At 43.1% G+C, this 20,609-nt stretch overlaps 1 protein-coding gene across 1 annotated transcript in view; it reads right to left on the reverse strand.

Annotated features, from left to right (window-relative positions):
* The window catches only part of ryr2a (ryanodine receptor 2a (cardiac)), a 707,940-nt gene that overhangs the window by 341,686 nt on the left and 345,645 nt on the right, over positions 1-20,609 (reverse strand). The window contains exons 19-21 of the mRNA XM_068045285.1: positions 14,866-15,107; positions 10,155-10,347; positions 3,838-4,054 (exon numbers count right to left, since the gene is read on the reverse strand). Coding sequence (XP_067901386.1) covers positions 3,838-4,054; positions 10,155-10,347; positions 14,866-15,107 — 652 coding nt within the window. The remainder of the gene's footprint in view (positions 1-3,837; positions 4,055-10,154; positions 10,348-14,865; positions 15,108-20,609) is intronic.

Below are 20,609 nucleotides of genomic sequence, written 5' to 3' on the forward strand. Positions count from 1 at the left end.
TAACAAACAGAGAGGGCTTCTAATAAAAACACTGATTTACCTAATTTGTAGTGGAAAGCTTTTAATGGCGATACCAAAACACATGACATGGTACTTTCAGTCACTAAGCTGGTCAAATGAAAAAGCAATAACAGTACAAAAATAGGCATTTAGCTTGCTCGCTGTCTATTTAAATTACTTTCCATTCAAAGGCACAGTCAAGCTACATGCAAGATTTTTATAGGCAAAAATTATTGTTACGACCAGGTGAGAAAGAGATCTAGGGGTTCCCTTTCAGCCTTCACCTGGTCTTACCTAACAGGGTTTAGCTCTCCCTTGGTGAATCCTTGTTCACCACTTTCCAATTATAAGGCTAAGAAACCAGCACAAACAGGTTTTCTTAGGTTTAAAGAAGAAAAGTTGAAATTTATTAAACTTAAACTCTAATGCGGTTGACGCCTATGGATACACGAAGAGCCCACGCTAGCATGCATATGTGATATACAGAGGCAAATAGAGACAGAAAAGAGCAGAAGAAAAATAAAGTGGAAAAGTTTCAAGGCAATATGTGAAGAATTTTTGTTACGGTTCTTCGAGCTCACTGTAGAGTCCTTGATTGTAGGTAGACCTTGCTTTTCGTTGGAGCCCAGTATTCTTCTTAAACCTTGTTCACTGTAGGAGACTTTTCTCTCTTGGGGGTTCATGTGCCTTGAGTGGTTTCAGAGGCTTGTGAGAAAGAGATGGGAGCAGACAGGAGAGATCTTCAGTCCAGGAACAAAAAGTCTATCTGAGTTTGTACAATCCAGAAAAGCCCAGGTTACCAAGCATGTTAGTCATGTGACTAACTGGTCTGAGTACGTCTTGGATTGTATCACCTTAACAGTCTCTAGAATGCACCTCTTACTCACAATACCGGGTGATCAAGGTCCACTGTGAGTTGAATGTGTCAGGGAATGGTCCTTTTTCCTTCCAATCACCCGTCTTTAATATGCCAATGTCTTTTCCAACCACGGCTGATCTGTTTAACAAGTCCTTTATTCACCCAGTAACAGTTTAAAATCAATGTTCATGACAAAATTAATGTGCCTCATTCTGGGCAGATGGGGGCCTAGTATAACATTATAAAGAACTGTACTTCTCATGTTTGCAACAGAATTAGCATAGATATGAAACTGCATTATATTTGGCCTATTATATTATTGAAATGAAGCTCCAGGCCGGAATTCTACGGTGGGCGGACAGGAGCCAGCCTCCGACATATAGGTCAGTGGCGAACCCGCTTCTGCCTCGCCTGGGGATCCGTTCCAGATTTTATGGGTCCCCAGGCTTTAACTGTTCCGAGGCGGGACTTCCACTCGCTTGAGGGAGGAAGTCCCGCCTCACTGAGCTGCTGGCCAATCAGTGGCCCGGCAGTTCTTAGTCCCAGCAGCGCCGCCGGGAGAGGTGGCCACTGCTGTGACTACAGCCCAGCGTCCAGAGAAGATGTCGGGGAGCCGGGAAGAAAGGTAAGTTTTGGTTGCCTCACCGGCGGTAATTGGTCAGGCCCCAATGAGGCAAGGGTGGTCGTGTTGGGTCTTGGGGTGGTTGGGGTAGTGGGGACAACCCTCCATCATGCACCGTGTGCCCGATGAGCAGGGCCCCCTACCCAAGACGATCGGAAGCCACCTGCTTTTCCCAGGCGGCTTTTCCCCGTTCCAGGACGCCCGTTTGCCATGCGTATAATCCGCATGGAGGCGGACGAAGATCCTTAAGTGGCTGTTAAGTGTCCACTTAAGGGCCTTGATTGGCCTGGGGCGGGCGGGTTGTTTTTCACCCCCCCCTCCCCCCCGCCCTATGTAAAGGGGGCGGAGGCGGGAGCAGGTCGGGAAAGCCTCCCGGTGCCTCCCGCTCCATTTTACACCCAGCACCCAGCTCATTGGGGTGGCCTAAAACTCCGGCCCCAGTCTCTTTTTGGCTGAGAGAGCTTAAGTGCTTACCAAATATTAGCCTCATGTGCATTATGGCATAAATAATATTCAAGCAACTTCTGCCCCTGATTATGCTTGGCTATGGGGCTTAACTGAACCAAACATTATCCCCATATTCTCCAGTGATTGACTTTATTGGACTTATGTGAACTGCATTTAAGTAATCTTAATCTTGTTTTTTTGTCAGTGCTTTGCACTTATAACCTAAGATCAAAATGAGCTAAAGGTTAATCAATAAAATCAGACCACTTATGGATTATGGACTGAAGACAACATGAATTACTGGCAAAAACAGTTCCATCTCTAACAGGCATCAGTTTACCACTCAATGGATTATGAGGAAAAGTTTAGAAAGTGTGAGCTTGTTTTCTTTAGAGGAGGCTCAGACCTCGAAATTACTCTGAGTGCTACCCATAATTTGAGATGGCCTCACTGGAGATTTCAAGATTATGAAATTAAGAAGCTCACAGATTCATATTTGGCCATTTGATTTCTATGAGTCCTGCATCAGATACATTCTGAACCGTTTTGGTAGTTTTTAAGCCCAGGTTTTAGATGAATCAGCAGTGGCTACATTGCCTGCATTATAGTGTTTCTCCAGGTAGAGAGAAACTAATAACATCAGTCAAGTCAACAAAGCAGGAACACTGCAAACAAACAGTTGAAAGCAATGCTTTGCATCCACATTAACTGTACTTCCTGGTACGAATATATGATAAATTCTGCTAAAACAGGATTAAAAATCATATTAGTAGAATATTTTATACCAAGTGCTTGGTCCTTGAATTGGCAGCAATTTATCAAGAAAAATTACTACGATTCCTCAGTGAAAGCGTAAATCATTACTTAATACTCAATCCTTATCATCTAAACTGGAGTAAACTGCTAGCTGTGATACAGAATCACAGCTGTGCACGTGTGATACCAAGGGCCATATTTCCCTCCGGTCATTAGGTCTGATACAAAAATGGAAGCGAGCATAAAGCAAGAGAAAAGAGTCATTAATTGAGGTGCATGTGCAAAGCAAGAATCTTGCAAAATTGGCATACAAGTGTTGTAATGAGAATTCTTAAAGATACAGTTCCATGATTTTGCCAGTTTAGAGTCATGGCTAATGGTTAAGTCTGTGAGATGTTCAACAGTCAAGAAAACAATGTTGTGTTAAGCACTGAATTGATTATGTCGATCTTTCCTCATTCTCTGATGACAAGTAGCATGCAAAGAATTTTTAAGTCTTAAGACCTTTATTTATGAATTAAATATTTCATTTCCATTTCTTACTTTAATTAATCTTTGGCATAAACTGTGATATTCCCCTGAAATATACAAACTATTACTGCTGTTCGATCCATGTGGTACAATAACCACTCAGATTCAAGCAAAGTGGTTCAATCACAAAAGTGATACATTTGTTATCAGTCTTGAATGCCCCAGTAGCAATGAATACAAATAGAAAACAGTGAGCAATGTCATGCAATACTACTTATTATAAATAACACAACCTGTGGTGTGTTGTAAGGTAGCAATACATCAGGTTTCAAATGACATGTTGATAAACTGCAAGGGCTAAGTCATGTCAGGCCCTAAATATTTTACTGTCTTGAAAGAACCTGCACAATTGTCTTTCTATATACACCAGGGGTAATCAAAGTCCAGACCTTAGCACAATATAATTTTAACACAGAACACACTAATACTGTGCGTTATTACTCACATAGTCAGTCTTTCAGAGTTGTATTTTTGGACAAAAATTCCAAATTTGCACACATGTAATGCATCTGAATCCTCTCATTTAATATGCTACTCCAATACCCACTATAAAATTGTATCTGTGGTGACATAAAGCAATATACAATTGTCCAACAAAACAAAAACTACTCAAGTACCATACCTGAGTAGTACCCACAGGGGTTGGTGTAAAGGCAGCTTGAGTGAGTGAGATGTTAGGACCCAGTAGGTCCCTGACGCCATTGTGATCTTGCTTGTATTCGTTAGTGTGTTCCACTCTCATCTTCTCTTTAGGCAGCAAAGCTTCAAAACAAGGAGCATAGCCAGGAGGTGGGAGGAACTTAAACTCTCCGTGACGACCACCAAGCAAAAATCGGACTCTAGGGAGATATAAATGCAGCTTCCTTAGAAGGACCAGGTGAGTTTAAAAACTAGAAAACAAAAAATCATGAAGCTCTATATTCAGCAGAATAACTAAACTCTAGTCTGTCAATTAAGTGGACAGCTGCTCAAAGGAGGATTGGGCCAGAACACTAGCAACAATTCTCTGACCCACACACCTTCAAGCGAAGTTCCCCATTAGGAAAGCAAAATCACCAAATTTAACTTTTGGTTCTGAAGGGCCATTGAACTGAATTGCAATTAAAATGGCTATAGTTCTAATCCAACCCTTTCCCCATGTTTATTAAGTATCCACAAGCCACTCTCCCTTGTGAAAATACTGTGAAATGAGAAGATTGGCACCAGCGGTTAAGTATGGATTATCCTCACTATGCTAATCAGAAGCCACATTATCAACTGCAGGGAATGCAAGTGGATATTTCTTTAATGTATTATACATTACAATGTCAAACATCACAAAGCAGCTTCAACTGATTTTCTTGTGTGCAGAAATTGAATGCATTTTTCCCAACTGAATTTCCACAAGTGCTAAGATTACCTTCACTTCTGAGGGAACCAGACCTTTAATTTTTGTGCATTTATTGGGTTAAAAAATTGTTAAAGCCCCTTTCTGGGAGTGGGGTTGCACTTCGTCATCTGCCCACACCTCTTCCCATTGGGGCAGCAGCACACAAACTTGATGCCACCTCCTCATTTACCTGATTGTAGCATTGGTTCAAACAGGACCTGCGCTGATGGCTGTCTGAGCGCTCAGCAGGAGGCCGGGCAGCGTGTGCTGATGTCACGTGGTGCAGCCAGCCTACTCCTCTTAAAGGAAGTTTGTCCCTCTTAAAGGGGAGCTGCACTCAGTGGAAAGGAGCTGCTGCTGGCTGCCTGCATAGACACTGGCTGCAAGTAGGAGATGTACAAATGGTGCGCCAGGGAAGAGAGAGGGTTCCCAGGTCCACGGACGTGGCGCTGGAGGCATTATACATGGAGGCAGACAGAAGAAGAGAAACTATGTTCCTACAGTGTCCAGGAGGCCCTCGTGGTAAACCCTCGGAGATGAATGGCAGCAGGCGCCTAAGGCTGTCTATGCCCAATGTCTGGCCCTGAGGATCTGGCTGTCGTGTTGCAAAAAGTTCAATGACCTCACATGAGTGGTCAATGTCAGTGAATGCATCTTCAAAGGACATCTCTTGCCCAATGCACCACTAACCTATCATTGTTTAATGCACCACACCCCCATCACTCACCTATCAGCAGTTCCTGGCAGTCAGGACTCAGGTCTAACATCCACTTCACCCTCACACACATTCCAATGATACCACCCTCACACCCAGCTCCCACTACTTCCACATACCTCCAGCTATTCAACTGTAGCAGGCATTTCACCCAGACACAATGCAACATAATCACTAACATTCTTTCCTCTCTCTTGCAGGACAAAGTGGCCCATAACTTTCCCATCTAGGAAAAGCAGGCGCTGCGGTGGTGGGGAATGTCATGAGATCCTATGTGTTATCTTAAGCAATACAATGAGGTATTTGGATTCCAGTTCCTTGAAGATCTCGAGCAAGTTTATTCGCAGCTAAACCAGTAAATACAACACAGAGCAAAGTATATACAAAACCTTTGACCAGGGTGTTGTTGTGCAGAGAAACTATGGCTTCTAGTGACATTACTACATCCTATTATTTAGCTCATTAGCATACTGTCTCCTTAAAGTAACATCACTCTTAAAGCAATCATACAACAGGGAAGGGGGGAACTTAAAATTTTTAGTGAGGGGTGGGGGAATGGGGTCAAATTTACATCATTGGTGTAGGGGATGCGAGGAAGGGGTGACCTCTGCATTTTGTTCAGTTTGTGGGGGGGTTGGTCAAGTGTGGAAGGTAAGTGCTGGGGGTGGGGGTGGGGGGGTGATGGTGGAAAGAGGACAGATAATGAATTTTATTGTTATCGGGGATGGGAAAGGGGTAGCAGATTTTTAATCAGTACAGTGGAGGGGTATAACTTTAAAAATGTTAAATTAGCTGGCAGGGCTTTAAAAATGGCACCAGCGCCTGTGCAAAGGCAGCTGACGCCATTGCCGGCGTCGGAGAGCCCACCCCCTCCACGTGATTGGGGGGTGGGGCAACCTAACTGGCATATTATTATGGGCTGCTGCGAGGAAGAGTGCAGCGACATGGCGGCACCTGGCCTGCAAATGCGGGCCGCCACTTCTTTTCCCCGCTGCGGCAGGTGCATAAAATCCAGACCAAAGAGTCTGCAAAGGTTAACATAGGTTAAGTGAGAGGACAAAATTTTGCAGATGGGATGAGGTTGTTCACATTGGTGGGAAGAACAGAAAAGGAGAATATTATTTAAATGGAGAGAGACTACAGAATGCTGTGGTACAGAGGGATCTGGGTGTCCTCATAAATGAATCATAAAAGGTTAGCATGCGGGCGCAGCAAGTAACTGCGAAGGCAAATGGAATGTTGGCCTTTGTTACAAGGGGAATGAATTATAAAAGTAGGGAAGTCTTGCGCAACTGTACAGGGTGTCCCAGTTAAGAGAGAGACGAGGAGGAATTTCTTCCCTGAGAGGGTCATTAATCTTTGGAATTCTCTAGCCCAGAAAGCAGTGTAGGCTGTGTCACTGAATATATTCAAGGCTGAGTTAGACAGGTTTTTGATCTTCAAGGGAGTCAACAGTTATGGGCAGCAGGCAGGAAAGTGGAGTTAAGGACACTATCAGATCAGCCATGATCTTATTGAATGGCAGAGCAGGCTTCAGGTACAAAAAGGAAAGTAAAGAGAGGGAAAGAAAGATGAGATTAAGAGAGAGAAAAGAGACAGAAAGAAAAAGTTTTAAAAGTATTGACTTTTATTGTTTTATTTTAAGTGTCCAACAATAAGTAAAATTTGAAGGAATGAAAACTTATTAAAGTTCATTTTCAGGGCCAGGGAGGTTGTTTGGCAGCAATTAAGACTTATCATGTCATTAAAATGGTACTTACAACGGAATGGACAAGCCCTCACCTTTTCTGGTGCGTGTATATTATATAAATAGTCAGGTAAGTACAGCAAGTTCACACCTTTCTATGTATTTCAATGCTGAGTCTCTGAGCGAGATACCATTCTTGCACAGCTTTTGGGGAAGCAGGACAACATGAAAAAAACTTCCTGATTTCCACATTTATATGCACACATGCTGGAAGTTGCTGTCTGTTTTCCACTTTAATAATAGTGAACACCGTTAGCCTCATTGTTATTTCTACTGCTAAATCTGGCTTCTTAGCTGTAAAAGGAGTTTGTTGAGAGTTAGTCTTGGCATAATTGAGACAGCTTAAGGAATGAAAAAACAGTCTTTTTCCCACACCCCTGAGCAAGCTCTCACCTCCTACTATCCTGTGTTACTATCACCATGTCTATATATCGAGATACATAAAGCACTGAAGATGCAGATAGTGACATTGAGAAAGAATCACAATGTAAATTACCAAGAAGGCCATTTTCACCAGCAGTATAAGTGCTATGATGGGGCAATTGGATGTGTTGCTGAAGAGAGATATGGTGAGAAGATGCATGGATGGGGCTTATAATGTGTCTACTTTCATAATGTTGCTTTAAGAAAGCCGTGGATTGATGTTTCTTCTTTAGTTGTTTGATCACAGAGGCAATTTTATAAGTCTGTGCTGGCAGTAGGGAGCCACACCTGCAGGACGCATGCATCAGAAACTCGGGCATATACTGTCCACAAGTATCTGATAATTATGGGAAGTATGTACCCAACTTTCTAATATATGCTGCCAACAGATGAGGACCCCTGCCTCACATAATTGTCCCTCAGTGCTCTAGATGTTTTCCTTAGATAGGTAACCCACGAAAATAGAATATAACCAACTGTACAAGGAATACAAGAGAGCAAAGAGTAAAAGGCCCAGATTTCACAAGGTGAAAAAAGGGAGAAATAATTTTTGCTCCTAAAAAATCTTGGGCATAAGTCTTATGGTCTGCTTTAATTGGGATGCTGGTGAGCAGACCTTTCTTAACAAAATCTGCTCTTGAAGAATTTTGACGCCAAGTAAAGAGCGTTATAACAGTGAGGATCACCCCTCGTCTCAGTATTACCATTGGATGCGTTCAGAGAAAAGGCTACAATCCCTCAGATGTAGGACAAATGAGTTCTTGAACCTGTTTGTGCCTTTCTCTATAAGAACTTTTAACAGCAGCTTGATGAATGGATGAGCATATTCACTCACGATGGGACTCATTGATTATTTTAATGTACTGGAATTAGTTTTTAACATATGTGTTTTAATCAAGTTAGACTTTTTGTGAGAGGGTAATTTTTTTTTCATTTTATTATTATTCATATGTTCTTATTAATCAATAAGCAATGTGCCCAAAATGAATTTCCGTATGGACAATAAATTAAAATTGAATTGAATTGAATATTTATCACTGGGCACAGTATATCTTCCATTAATTATAAAAATTGACTCAATACTGCAGACAAACAGATGAAAAAATACAGCTAGCATCTATTAAAATGATGGGAATTTCTGAGGCAGAACAGGGATAACGGGTAATGGCAGCAAGCTTTTGAGACTGTTCAAAGTCCTGTTGAGCAATGGTGACCCATAAAGGCACAATATGAACACAAACAGAAGTTGGATGGTTCTGAAAACCATTCAATACGCTATGAAATTCTGTCTACATCTCAAACTGAATGTAGACACAAAACATTCACAACACTTAAGATGCTCAATTTCTAACCCTGTATTCAAAGGCTTCATTCTGAGGCTTGCTGGACCATGAGCCTGAGACACGGATGGAGCCAATTTTGGTTTGCTGTGGTAATTGGGAGGATGGGGGAGGGGACATGGGATACTTTACGATTGTGCTGTCTGCCCGATCTTAGCAACGAGAGTCCAGAACCATCTGGTGGTCAGGCCTCAACAGTACCGGTGAGCTGCAATATTCCAATGCATACTCCAAGATGCTGGTCAGAGAGGAGAGAAAACTGTGTGACTCCCATGCTGAGTGTACTGGAAGGTTGGGTAGTGGGGTTTTGGGGAGGGGGGGGGGGTGCTTGTGGGGCGGGGGGGGGGGGGTGGTGGGGGGGTTGAGGTTGGGTAGCAAGTGAGGGAATCATGGGAGGGCCTGGACCCATATAAAAATACTGCTCCTGTCTCCTCAAAATGTTTCATTTCTATTTTTGGAGCAGGCTGCAGCAATCCCTTTAAGGACCACTGGTTAGACTACTCCAAATCAATAGATCAATGGCTGGGGTGTACAGTGCTCTGCTTTGCCCATTAGCCCATGAAAAATGGGATTTAAACAGGCTGCCACCTGTTTCAGGCAGCAGCAACTATTGCCCATTTTGAGGCCTGCTCAGAGATCCAATTGGGTGAATATTGGTCAGCCAGTGGACAGGGCTCTTGAGTAAAAAAAAAAATAACAATTGCCTACCGCTCCATCTTCTAATGTAAACATTGCAGTAGACATGAGAAAATTGGCCCTAATCACTTTCAACCAATTTGGGCCATTCTCAATTATCTGCTTAACTGGTTTATCCTAGTATTTATATAATGAAACAGGCATCATTAAACATCTCTGCCTCTACATTGATGGCCCGAGATATTAATGGGGAAATAACAATACAGAGTATTTACACTCAAAATAGCTAAACTGATGCATTCCGTAATTGTAACAGCAGCAATATTAGGCCTTTTCTAATACACTGTGCAGGAATGCCTCTACTAGAAGAATATTGAAACATATTGTCAGAATCATGGGGTGGATCCTGACATGTTCAGTTGTCTACACTACAATAAAAGCAAAATACTGCGGATGCTGGAAATCTGAAACAAAAACAAGAAATGCTGGAATCACTCAGCAGGTCTGGCAGCATCTGTGGAAAGAGAAGCAGAGTTAACGTTTCGGACCCGAAACGTTAACTCTGCTTCTCTTTCCACAGATGCTGCCAGACCTGCTGAGTGATTCCAGCATTTCTTGTTTTTGTCTACACTACAATATTGATGCATTGTTACACAAATAATTAATTGAAATGAACTCGCGAATGGAGAAAGCTTTAAGAATTACTAACTTTACTCCTGTCGAGAAGCTGACCACGGGAAAGAAAAGGCCATCGGTATTGAAATTTTCAAACATTCCCTGAACTGGCTGCCCATTGATTCGGAAAGAAATGCTTGGAGCGCTTAAATCCAGACAACAGCTGATAACATCATCAGCTCTTAGTAGGTGTTGATTTGGTGAATTTACTGTCCGTGCAATGCAACCTAAAAGGAGAAAAAGGACAAATTAAGGAAAATATTACGTCAGTTTCCTACCGTCGCAAAAGCTTCACTGGGTAGATTATCTGCTTTTAGAAAAAAAAATGTTCTTACATGTTTATTTTGATTGTTTTAGCAACCCATTTAAACTGGCAGCTTGTTGCTAATTCCTCAGATCAAATTGTGAAACACATTATTAATATCAGGGCGGACAGAGCACGGCTAATCACGGCGCACCCGAAATAATGCTAATAGCACATTTCTCTTGCATCTAAACTGGCACTTAACAAGTTGGCATAACTGCCTTTAACTCAGAGTGAGTAAAACATTGTGAAAATGACCCAACAAATCCAGAGCAGGTCAGAGGCTGGGAATTCTGAGGTAAGTAACTCACCTCCTATCTCCCCAATGCCTGTCCACCATCTACAAGGCACAAGTCAGAAGTGTGATGGAATGCTCTCCACTTGCCTGGATGGGTACAGCTCCAACAACACACAAGAAGCTCGACACCATCCAGGACAAAGCAGCCTCCTTGATTGGCACCCCATCAACAAACATTCATTCCCTCCACCACTGACGCATAGTGGCAGCAGTGTGAACCAGAAACAAGATGCATTGCAGAAACGCACCAAGGCTCCTTCAACAGCACCTTCCAAACCCGTGGCCTCCACTACCTAGAAGGACAAGGGCAGCAGATGCATGGGAACACCACCACCTGCAAATTCCCCTCCAAGCCACACACCATCATGACTTGGAACGATGTTGCTATTCCTTCACTGTCGTTGGGTCAAAATCCTGGAAATCCCTCCCTAACAGTACTGTTGGTGTACCTATCCCATATGGACTGCAGTGATTCAAGAAGGCAGCTCATCATCACCTTCTCAAAGGCAATTAGGTATGGGCAATAAATGCTGGCCTAGCCAGCGACGCCCACATCTCCCGAACGAATATAAAAAAAAACTGATCTGACCTCCAATGTCAGCACTCCTGACCTGACGAGACTCACGATTTCAGCCCACACCCGGAATTGAATGAAATTAAATGTTGGAAACCATGCTGCTCTTTATAGGAATTTTAACAGGTGAAATTGTAAATATCAACACTTTTATTTATCAATGAATAAATTTCTGGCCAACCCATCACCTGATATCAATAATAAAAACAAGAAATGCTGGAACCACTCAGCAGGTCTGGGAGCATCTGTGAAAAGAGAAGCAGAGTTAACGTTTCGGGTCAGTGACCCTTCTTCGGTCACTGACCCAAAACGTTAACTCTGCTTCTCTTTCCACAGATGCTGCCAGACCTGCTGAGTGGTTCCAGCATTTCTTGTTTTTATTTCAGATTTCCAGCATCCGCAGTATTTTGCTTTTATATACCTGATATCAATAATTGGGTCAGGTGCAGAGGGGTGATATTGAGAGCTGGGTAAATAACAGTGGTACTGCCACAGTACCAGCATCAGTCCTAAATCCATCAATCATTATATTTCAACAATAACCCCTAGCTGTGCTAATTTTGCCCTTCATTCATGTGACTAACTGTTCAGACCTACAGCAGACTCCAGGCACCAGGCTGTATATTTCTTTCCAGTACAAAAAAGCTGTAATGTTTCAATAAATTGTTATGCAGGCAGAAAACACCTGGGCTGCATCATGAGTACTTGTGCCATAATGTCAATTTAAGTGATGACATAAGTGCACAGAGAAGCTAAAGCAGCTAAGCACACCCACGAGGTAGACCAGAGCTAATAACAACATGCATTTCACAACCTCAGGGTGCTTTACAGCCATACGTTTGAAGTGTAGCCACTGTTGGAGTGTAGGAAACATGGCAGCCAGTTTGCACAGACCAAGGTCTCACAAACATCAATGAAATAATTGGCCAGATCCTCTGTTTTTTTAGGAATGTTGGTTGAGAGATAAATGTTAGCCAGAATACTGGGGAGGACTACCCTGCTCTTCTTCGAATGATGCCGTGGATGCTTTTACATCCACCTGTAAAGTTACATCTAAAATTAATCCCATAACATCTTAAAACTTTGAAATGCTGCACACCAAAAAACCTTAACATTAATAATCAATCGCAATGATAGCATATGGTAGTATACTATTGTCAAGCAATGAATCATTGAACTGCTTCAATTATGTATTTCCGATGGACAGGCCATCTTTCAAGGCAATCATTATGACATGCAGCAGGTGTTTGTAGTTAAAAGTCTCTCCGTTAATACAATTATTTTAAAATAGTTCTAATTATAACAATATTAGGCAGGAACTGAAGAATTTAGATTGGGGGCGGCTGTTTGAGGGTAAATCAACATCTGACATGTGAGAGTCTTTCAAACGTCAGCTGATTAGAATCCAGGACCAGCATGTTCCTGTGAGGAAGAAAGACAAGTTTGGCAAGTTTCGGGAAGCTTGGATAACACGGGATATTGTGAGCCTAGTCAAAAAGAAAAAGGAAGCATTTGTAAGGGTTGGAAGGCTAGGAACAGATGAAGCACTTGAGGAATATAAAGACAGTAGGAAGGAACTTAAGCAAGGAGTTAGGAGGGCTAAAAGGGGTCATGAAAAATCATTGGCAAACAGGATTAAGGAAAATCCCAAGGCTTTTTATACATATATAAAGAACAAGAGGGTAACCAGGGAAAGGGTTGGCCCACTCAAGGACAGAGATGGGAATCTATGCGTGGAGCCAGAGGAAATGGGTGAGGTGCTAATTGAGTACTTTGCATCAGTATTCACCAAGGAGAAGGACTTGGTGGATGATGAGCCGAGAGAAGGGAGTGCAGATAGTCTCAGTCATCTCATTATCAAAAAGGAGGAGGTGTTGGGTGTCTTGCAAAGCATTAAGGTAGATAAGTCCCCAGGGCCTGATGGGATCTACCCTAGAATACTGAGGGAGGCAAGGGAAGAAATTGCTGGAGCCTTGACAGAAATCTTTGCATCCTCATTGGCTACAGGTGAGGTCCCAGAGGACTGGAGAATAGCCAATGTTGTTCCTTTGTTTAAGAAGGGTGGTAAGGATAATCCAGGAAATTATAGGCCGGTGAGCCTTACGTCAGTGGTAGGGAAACTATTAGAGAGGATTCTTCGGGACAGGATTTACTCCCATTTGGAAACAAACGAACCTATTAGCGAGAGACAGCATGGTTTTGTGAAGGGGAGGTCATGTCTTACTAATTTGATTGAGTTTTTTGAGGAAGTGACGAAGATGATTGATGACGGAAGAGCGGTGGATGTTGTCTATATGGACTTTAGTAAAGAACTTTGACAAGGTCCCGCATGGCAGACTGATGCAAAAGGTGAAGTCACACGGGATCAGAGGTGAGCTGGCAAGATGGATACAGAACTGGCTCAGTCACAGAAGACAGAGGGTAACAGTGGATGGGTGTTTTTCTGAATGGAGGGATGTGACTAGTGGTGTTCCGCAGGGATCAGTGCTGGGACCTTTGCTGTTTGTAGTATATATAAATGATTTGGAGGAAAATGTAGCTGGTCTGATTAGTAAGTTTGCGGACGACACAAAGGTTGGTGGATTTGCGGATAATGATGAGGATTGTCAGAGGATACAGCAGGATATAGATCGGTTGGAGACTTGGGCGGAGAAATGGCAGATGAAGTTTAATCCGGACAAATGTGAGGTAATGCATTTTGGAAGGTCTAATGCAGGTGGGAGGTATACAGTAAATGGCAGAAACCTTAGGAGTATTGACAGGCAGAGAGATCTGGACGTTCAGGTCCACAGGTCACTGAAAGTGGCAACGCAGGTGGATAAGGTAGTCAAGAAGGCATACGGCATACTTGCCTTCATCGGTTGGGGCATAGAGTATTGGCAAGTCATGTTGCAGCTGTACAGAACCTTAGTTAGGCCACACTTAGAATATTGCGTGCAATTCTGGTTGCCACACTACCAGAAGGACGTGGAGGCTTTGGAGAGGGTACAGAGGAGGTTTACCAGGATGTTGCCTGGTCTGGAGGGCATTAGCTATGAGGAGAGGTTGGAAAAACTCGGATTGTTTTCACTGGAACGACGGAGGTGGAGGGGCGACATGATAGAGGTTTACAAAGTTATGAGCGGCATGGACAGAGTGGATAGTCAGAAGCTTTTTCCCAGGGTGGAAGAGTCAGTTACTAGGGGACATAGGTTTAAGGTGCGAGGGGCAAAGTTTAGAGGGGAGGTGCGACGCAAGTTTTTTACACAGAGGGTGGTGAGTGCCTGGAACTTGCTGCCAGGGGAGGTGGTGGAAGCAGATACGATAGCGACGTTTAAGAGACATCTTGACAAATATATGAATAGGAAGGGAATAGAGGGATATGGGCCCCGGAAGTGCAGAAGGTGTTAGTTTCGGCAGGCATCAAGATCGGCGCAGGCTTGGAGGGCCGAATGGCCTGTTCCTGTGCTGTACTGTTCTTTGTTCTTTGATGTGGAGAAGATGCCATTTGTCTGGACGTTGACGCAAGCTTTGCATTTGTAATTGGTTATATTGAGCATTATTATTCCTAATTATGTAGAACTACCTACCTGACCACAAGTGCAGTCCATCGAATCCATAGGAGTAAAGGTCATCTCCTACACCATTCCCTCCCCACCCTTCACCCCCTCCAGGGCATGGTGAGTAACCATCAGTTGAAGCCCAGCCAACTCGAAGATGTGTAGCTTCTGTGGTTACAAAGGGGTCAACATGGTCCACTATTAGCTCATAGTACCACTTCTTGTATTGGGCAGCACCATCGCTTATTCCCAGAAAGATATTGGGTCGCATACTGAAAATAGAAAAAAAATTGTGCTTCTTTATCAGAGAAACTTGCATCACTTTTTTAAAAATTCTAACCTACGTCTAGCACACAATTCCTCAATCCGGTGGCTGTAAAAGTAGTATCTGTACAGATCTGTGAGGGTAGAATTTGATCCAGGACCTAAATACACTGAGTTCCCAACCCATTTACCAATCAATCAGAAACCTTGGCCTTAGTGAGGCTGGGAGTAAGACACTGCAGCAAAATCCTTCCTGCCCACTTGAAGCAGGTAGTACATCAGCACTGAAAATGCCAGTGGTACCCACACATTATATGTTAATGCTACCCACTGCAGGATACCGTAAAGGATCAAGAGCGCAGGGGCGATGTTCTCGGCCCCTACCTTTTAAAAGATGTGTATATTTTAAAACTGGCTGATTCTGTGCTTTTCCAACAACATAACCAGGGTTTTTAGCTTCTGTTCCCAACCATTTTCTGCTCATTCATTTTCATAACTGGAATAATGTAGAGTGGCTAACACAGCAGCAGAAAACACAAGGCAGTATAGGACATAAGAACTGCTAGACAAAAAAAAAGACCAAGGGCCATCTCATTCACTTTCTACCAACCTGGTAATCACATTATGCAATGATAACGGATCATGGTAAATAATCCTCATCATTTAGTCTACTCCCCAATGCCTGTCCACCATCTACAAGGCACAAGTCAGGAGTGTGATGGAATACTCTCCACTTGCCTGGATTAGTGCAGCTCCAACAGCACTCAAGAAGCTCAACACCATCCAGGCCAAAGCAGCCTCCTTGATTGGCACTCCATGCACAAACATTCACTCCCTCTACCACCGATGCACAGTGGCATCAGTGTGTACCATCTACAAGTTGCACTGCAGCAAAGCACCAAGGCTCCTTCAACAGCACCTTCCAAACCGCGACCTCTACCACCTTGAAGGACAAGGGCAGCAAATGCATGGGAACGCCAACACCTGCAAGTTCCCGTCAAATCCACACACCATCATGACTTGGAACTATATCGCCGTTCCTTTACTGTAACTGGGTCAAAATCCTGGAACTCCCTCCCTAACAGCACTGTCGGTCTATCTACCCCACATGGACTGCAGCGGTTCAAGAAGGCAGCTCACCACCACCTTCTCAAGGGCAATTAGGGATGGGCAATAAATGCTGGCCTAGCCAGTGACGCCCACATCCCATGAATGAATAAAACAAAAATTACAGACACAGCCATGAGGCATGGAAAAACCCCACTGATGAAAGGCTTTGGGAACCTTTAATCCTAAAGCACCTGTTCCCCTCAAGTATGCTACACTTAGGTTCCAGTGAACATCAACACAAGCTCGAGGAGCAGCACCTGATCTTTCGATTAGGCACTCTACAGCCTTGCAGAACCAACCTTGAGTTCAACAATTTAAAGCATGACTGGCTTTTTTTAATATTTTTATATTTTTTTATTATTTTATTTTTAAACCACATGCCTGTTTTTTCATGTAGTCAGAGCTGCTCATTATTCTGCCATTAACACTCTCTCTGGACTAATGATTTGTCTTTCACCACAACCATTAACACACTCTTTGCCATTGTCCCATAACAGCTTTGTTATTTAATCTCTCCTGCCCTCTGCACTATCACACACCTCCCCTTTTGTTCTCTTCCCCACCAACCTCCACCCAGCATCCACCATCCCCCGACCCCTGCTTCACTTGCTTAAATCCTAATACTTTTCTTACCTTTTCCATTTCTGATGACCTGAAACGTTAACTCTGCTTCTCTCTCCACAGATGCTGCCTGACCTGCTGAGTAATTCCAGCACTTTCTGTTTTTATTTATGCTAGACTTAGCATGTCTCTTTAAAATATAAACAACACATTTCCATTAACTTTACATTTTCAATTCATTTTAATAGGTTAAGAGAGGACTTAATTGTATTCTGGACAGTTTCTGGTAAAGTCATTTTTTATTTGTTCTTGGGATGTGGCTGTCACTGGCAAGGCCTGCATTTATTGCCCTTGAGAAGGTGGTGGTGAGCCACTTTTTTGAACCACTGCAGTCAGTGCGGTGAAGGGATACCTGCAGTGCTGTTAGGTCGTGAGTTCCAGGGTTTTGACCCAGCGATGATGAAGGAATACCAATATATTTTCAAGTCAGGACGGTGTGTGACTTGAAAGAAAGACTTGCCTTTATGTAGCACCTTTCACGATCACTGGATGTCACAAAGTACTTTACAGCCAATGAAATACTTTTGAAATGCAGTCACTGTTGTAATGTAGGAAACACAGCAGCTAATTTGCACACAGCAAACCCCCACAAACAGCAATGTGATAATGACCGGATAATCCATTTATTGTGATGCTGATTGAGGGTTAAATATTGGCCTGGACACCAGGATATAACTTCCCTGCTCTTCGAAATAGTGCCAGGGGATTTTTACGCCCACAGGAGAGGGCAGAGGGGACTTTAGTTTTAATCAGCCTCATCCAAAAGACAGCATTTCTGACAGTGCAGCATTCACTCAGTACTGCACTGGAATGTCGGCCTAGATTTTTACAAGTTCTAAAATGGGAATTGAACCCACAACCTTGTAACTCAAGCACAGAGTGCTACCAATGGAGCTACTGCCATCTTGGGAAGGAAGCTTGCAGAATAGTAATATTCCCATGCGCCTGCTGCACTCATCCTTCTCAATGGTGGAGGTCACAGGTTTAGAAGGTGCTGTCGAAAAACCATCTGTTCAAACCAAAGCCAGAGTGAAAATCTTTTCAAATGTTTACTTTTGCTGCAGTGAGAGGTTGGAAATTTATTTTTTTAATTAAATGTTTACTCTTATTAATTCAGAAAATGAGAAAAGGAGTGAAATATTGGGAAGATTGATAGAAAATCTTATTTACCCCTAAGCAGGGAGACAATTAAACATTGCTGACTGAGAAGTGTGTCAGCTGTTAGATGAACAAAATTATTCAAATGTTTAATTTACTCTAATTTACATATCATAATACTTTTACAATATAATTGCTACAAAGTACCCTTTCTTAAAATGCAAATTATGGTTAATGTGAGTGTGCCTTAAAGCATTAAATTATGAAGACAGTTTGAATAAACTTAGGGCTGAATTTTATGCAGGTGGCAGGAGTCCTGACGGTGGCCCTTAAAGGCTGGGGAGCCCCGCTTTGGTTGTTTGGGGGACCCTCCTGTTGCATTTTAAAGAGCTTGGCCGTTAAATACCGGGCGCCGGAGTCCCCGTCCTTTTAAGGACGGGGACCCGCCTCCAAGAACTGCTGGCCAATCAGAGAGCTGGCAGCTCAGAGGTCCCAGCAGCGCCACCAGGAACAGGAGCAGTGCTGGAGGCCCAGCGGGAAGGTAAGTGGGGCGAGCTTATCGGGGCCAGTCAAGGAGGCCCCAGCGAGGGGGAGGGTGGGGGGCGTTGGGGCGGGGTTGGTTGGTGATGGTAGGGGGGTGGTGTTGGTGCAGGGGGTGGCCTTTGCCACTGGGGACCTTCTGTAGGCCACAGATTGCCCAAGCAGGAGGCATCCTTCTGCCCACAAGGAGGCTGGCAAGTTTTACTAGGCAGTCTCTCCACGTGGCAGAGGATCTCCCACCGCTGGTTAAATGCCAGCGGCGGCGGGAAGAGGCCCTTATGTGGCCATTAATTGGCCACTCAAGGGCCTTAACTGGCCTCCGGGCAGGAAGACTGTCCTCGGCCTGACAAAATTCAAAGGCATTGGAAAGGCGACGGGCACTCCAGCCCCTGCCTTCCTTCACCGTTTTACGGCCCCACACCACCACCCCATCAATGCCCGCCCCCCCCCACCCCCCCATCCCTAGAGGGTTAATAAAATTCAGCTCTTAGTTTGTATTCACTTGAATTTAAAAGGTTGAAGGGTGACCAAATAGAGGTGTTTAAAATAATAAAAGGATCTGATTGGGTAGATATAAAGAAAGAAATTATATTCTCGGGTAGAGGAAAGTCAGAATAAGGATTATGATTTTAATCATAAAATTAGACTCAAGCCATTCAGGAGTGAAATCAGGAGATTCTTTTTCCCCATAAATAATAGTGGAAATATGGAATTCTCTCCCGCAAAAACAGTGGATGCTGGGTCAATTGAAATTTTCAAGGCTGATATCAACAGATTTTTTTTAATTATGCAAGCTTATCAAGGAATGTGGATCAAAGATGGGTAAACGGAGTTGAGGTACAGATCAGCCATGATCTAACTGAATGGTGGAGTAGGTCTGAGGGGCTGACTCCTGTTCCTCTGTTCCAGCATCTTGACTGACTTTCAGATTCATATCAAAAATATAATTTCTACCTGGTTTATACATGCAAGATAGCTCTGCTTAGATTTTTTTACCATTATGTTAACAAAATAAACCTGTATTCCTTGAGTGAACAGCCATATACTTTACGAATGAAAAGCAAAACATTGCAGATGTTGGAAAACTTTCCATAATATCTTTCAGTTCTTGTTCAATGTATTCATATATACAACAAGACTTGTGTTTCCTCAACAAACGCTGCTTGAACTTGCTGAGTCTCCCCAGTATTTTCTCCTTTTGATACATTACATATGACTCAGTGGACAACCATATTGCCCTTTTACTTCTAGGTTCAAAGCTGGTTTTAAACCCAGCCCAGAAAGTTAGATGGATGTCTCTTTTCCTAATGCCTGTCCAAAATTAAATAATTTTGAGCAGCTGTAATCAATTTCCTAGTGTATATCTGTCCACATATTCGTATTAATGCGGGAGTTGATAGATTCTTGTTAGGCAAGGGAATCAGAGGTTATTGTGGATAGATGGGAGTGTGGAATTTGAGACACAGATCAACCATGATTTTATCGAATGGCAGAGCAGGCTAGAGCGGCCAAATGGCCTACTTCTGCTCCTAATTCGTATGTTCGCATGTATATTCCTAAAGGCCACAGAGATGTGGCAATTTCCCTTGGCGGATTATGCAGGTAATATTGTGCGATAGTGGCAACTTGTTGGGATAGAGTGGATTTAATGGCTGTATTATCGAATACAAAAATAACTGCTATGTAGAAAAAATGACAGTAACGTTTGGTCAGAACCATGATTATGTGGCCATGTTACACAGGTGACCATATGTACAGGTTTTATTGTACCGATATTAAATATAAGATGTAAACAAATCTTATTAAATATGCTCCAACACAATACAACCTGTGTAGTTCCACAAAAAGCTATACTAGTTTCTTCCAATCCTTCCCAGAAGTAAAAACACTGATTTGAACTTTTGTGGTGGGGGCCCTTGACCAGCAGCTATAACTTTGGTAAAAGATCTGTGGAAACCTTGGAGAAGTGACATAACCAGCTGTTACACCGATATCTGCTTCCCCAGGGTTTCTGTAGATCTTCCATCAAAGTTACAATAGACGATCAAGAAATTCAACCCCGCTATCTCCGAGGATCCCATGTTTAATCCCTCATCTATTGCGAGTTGACCTTTGCCGAAGCTGAAAGAGCAGGGAACTAA

Source organism: Heterodontus francisci, chromosome 13 (genome assembly GCF_036365525.1).
Source record: "Heterodontus francisci isolate sHetFra1 chromosome 13, sHetFra1.hap1, whole genome shotgun sequence".
Lineage (NCBI taxonomy): Eukaryota > Metazoa > Chordata > Chondrichthyes > Heterodontiformes > Heterodontidae > Heterodontus > Heterodontus francisci.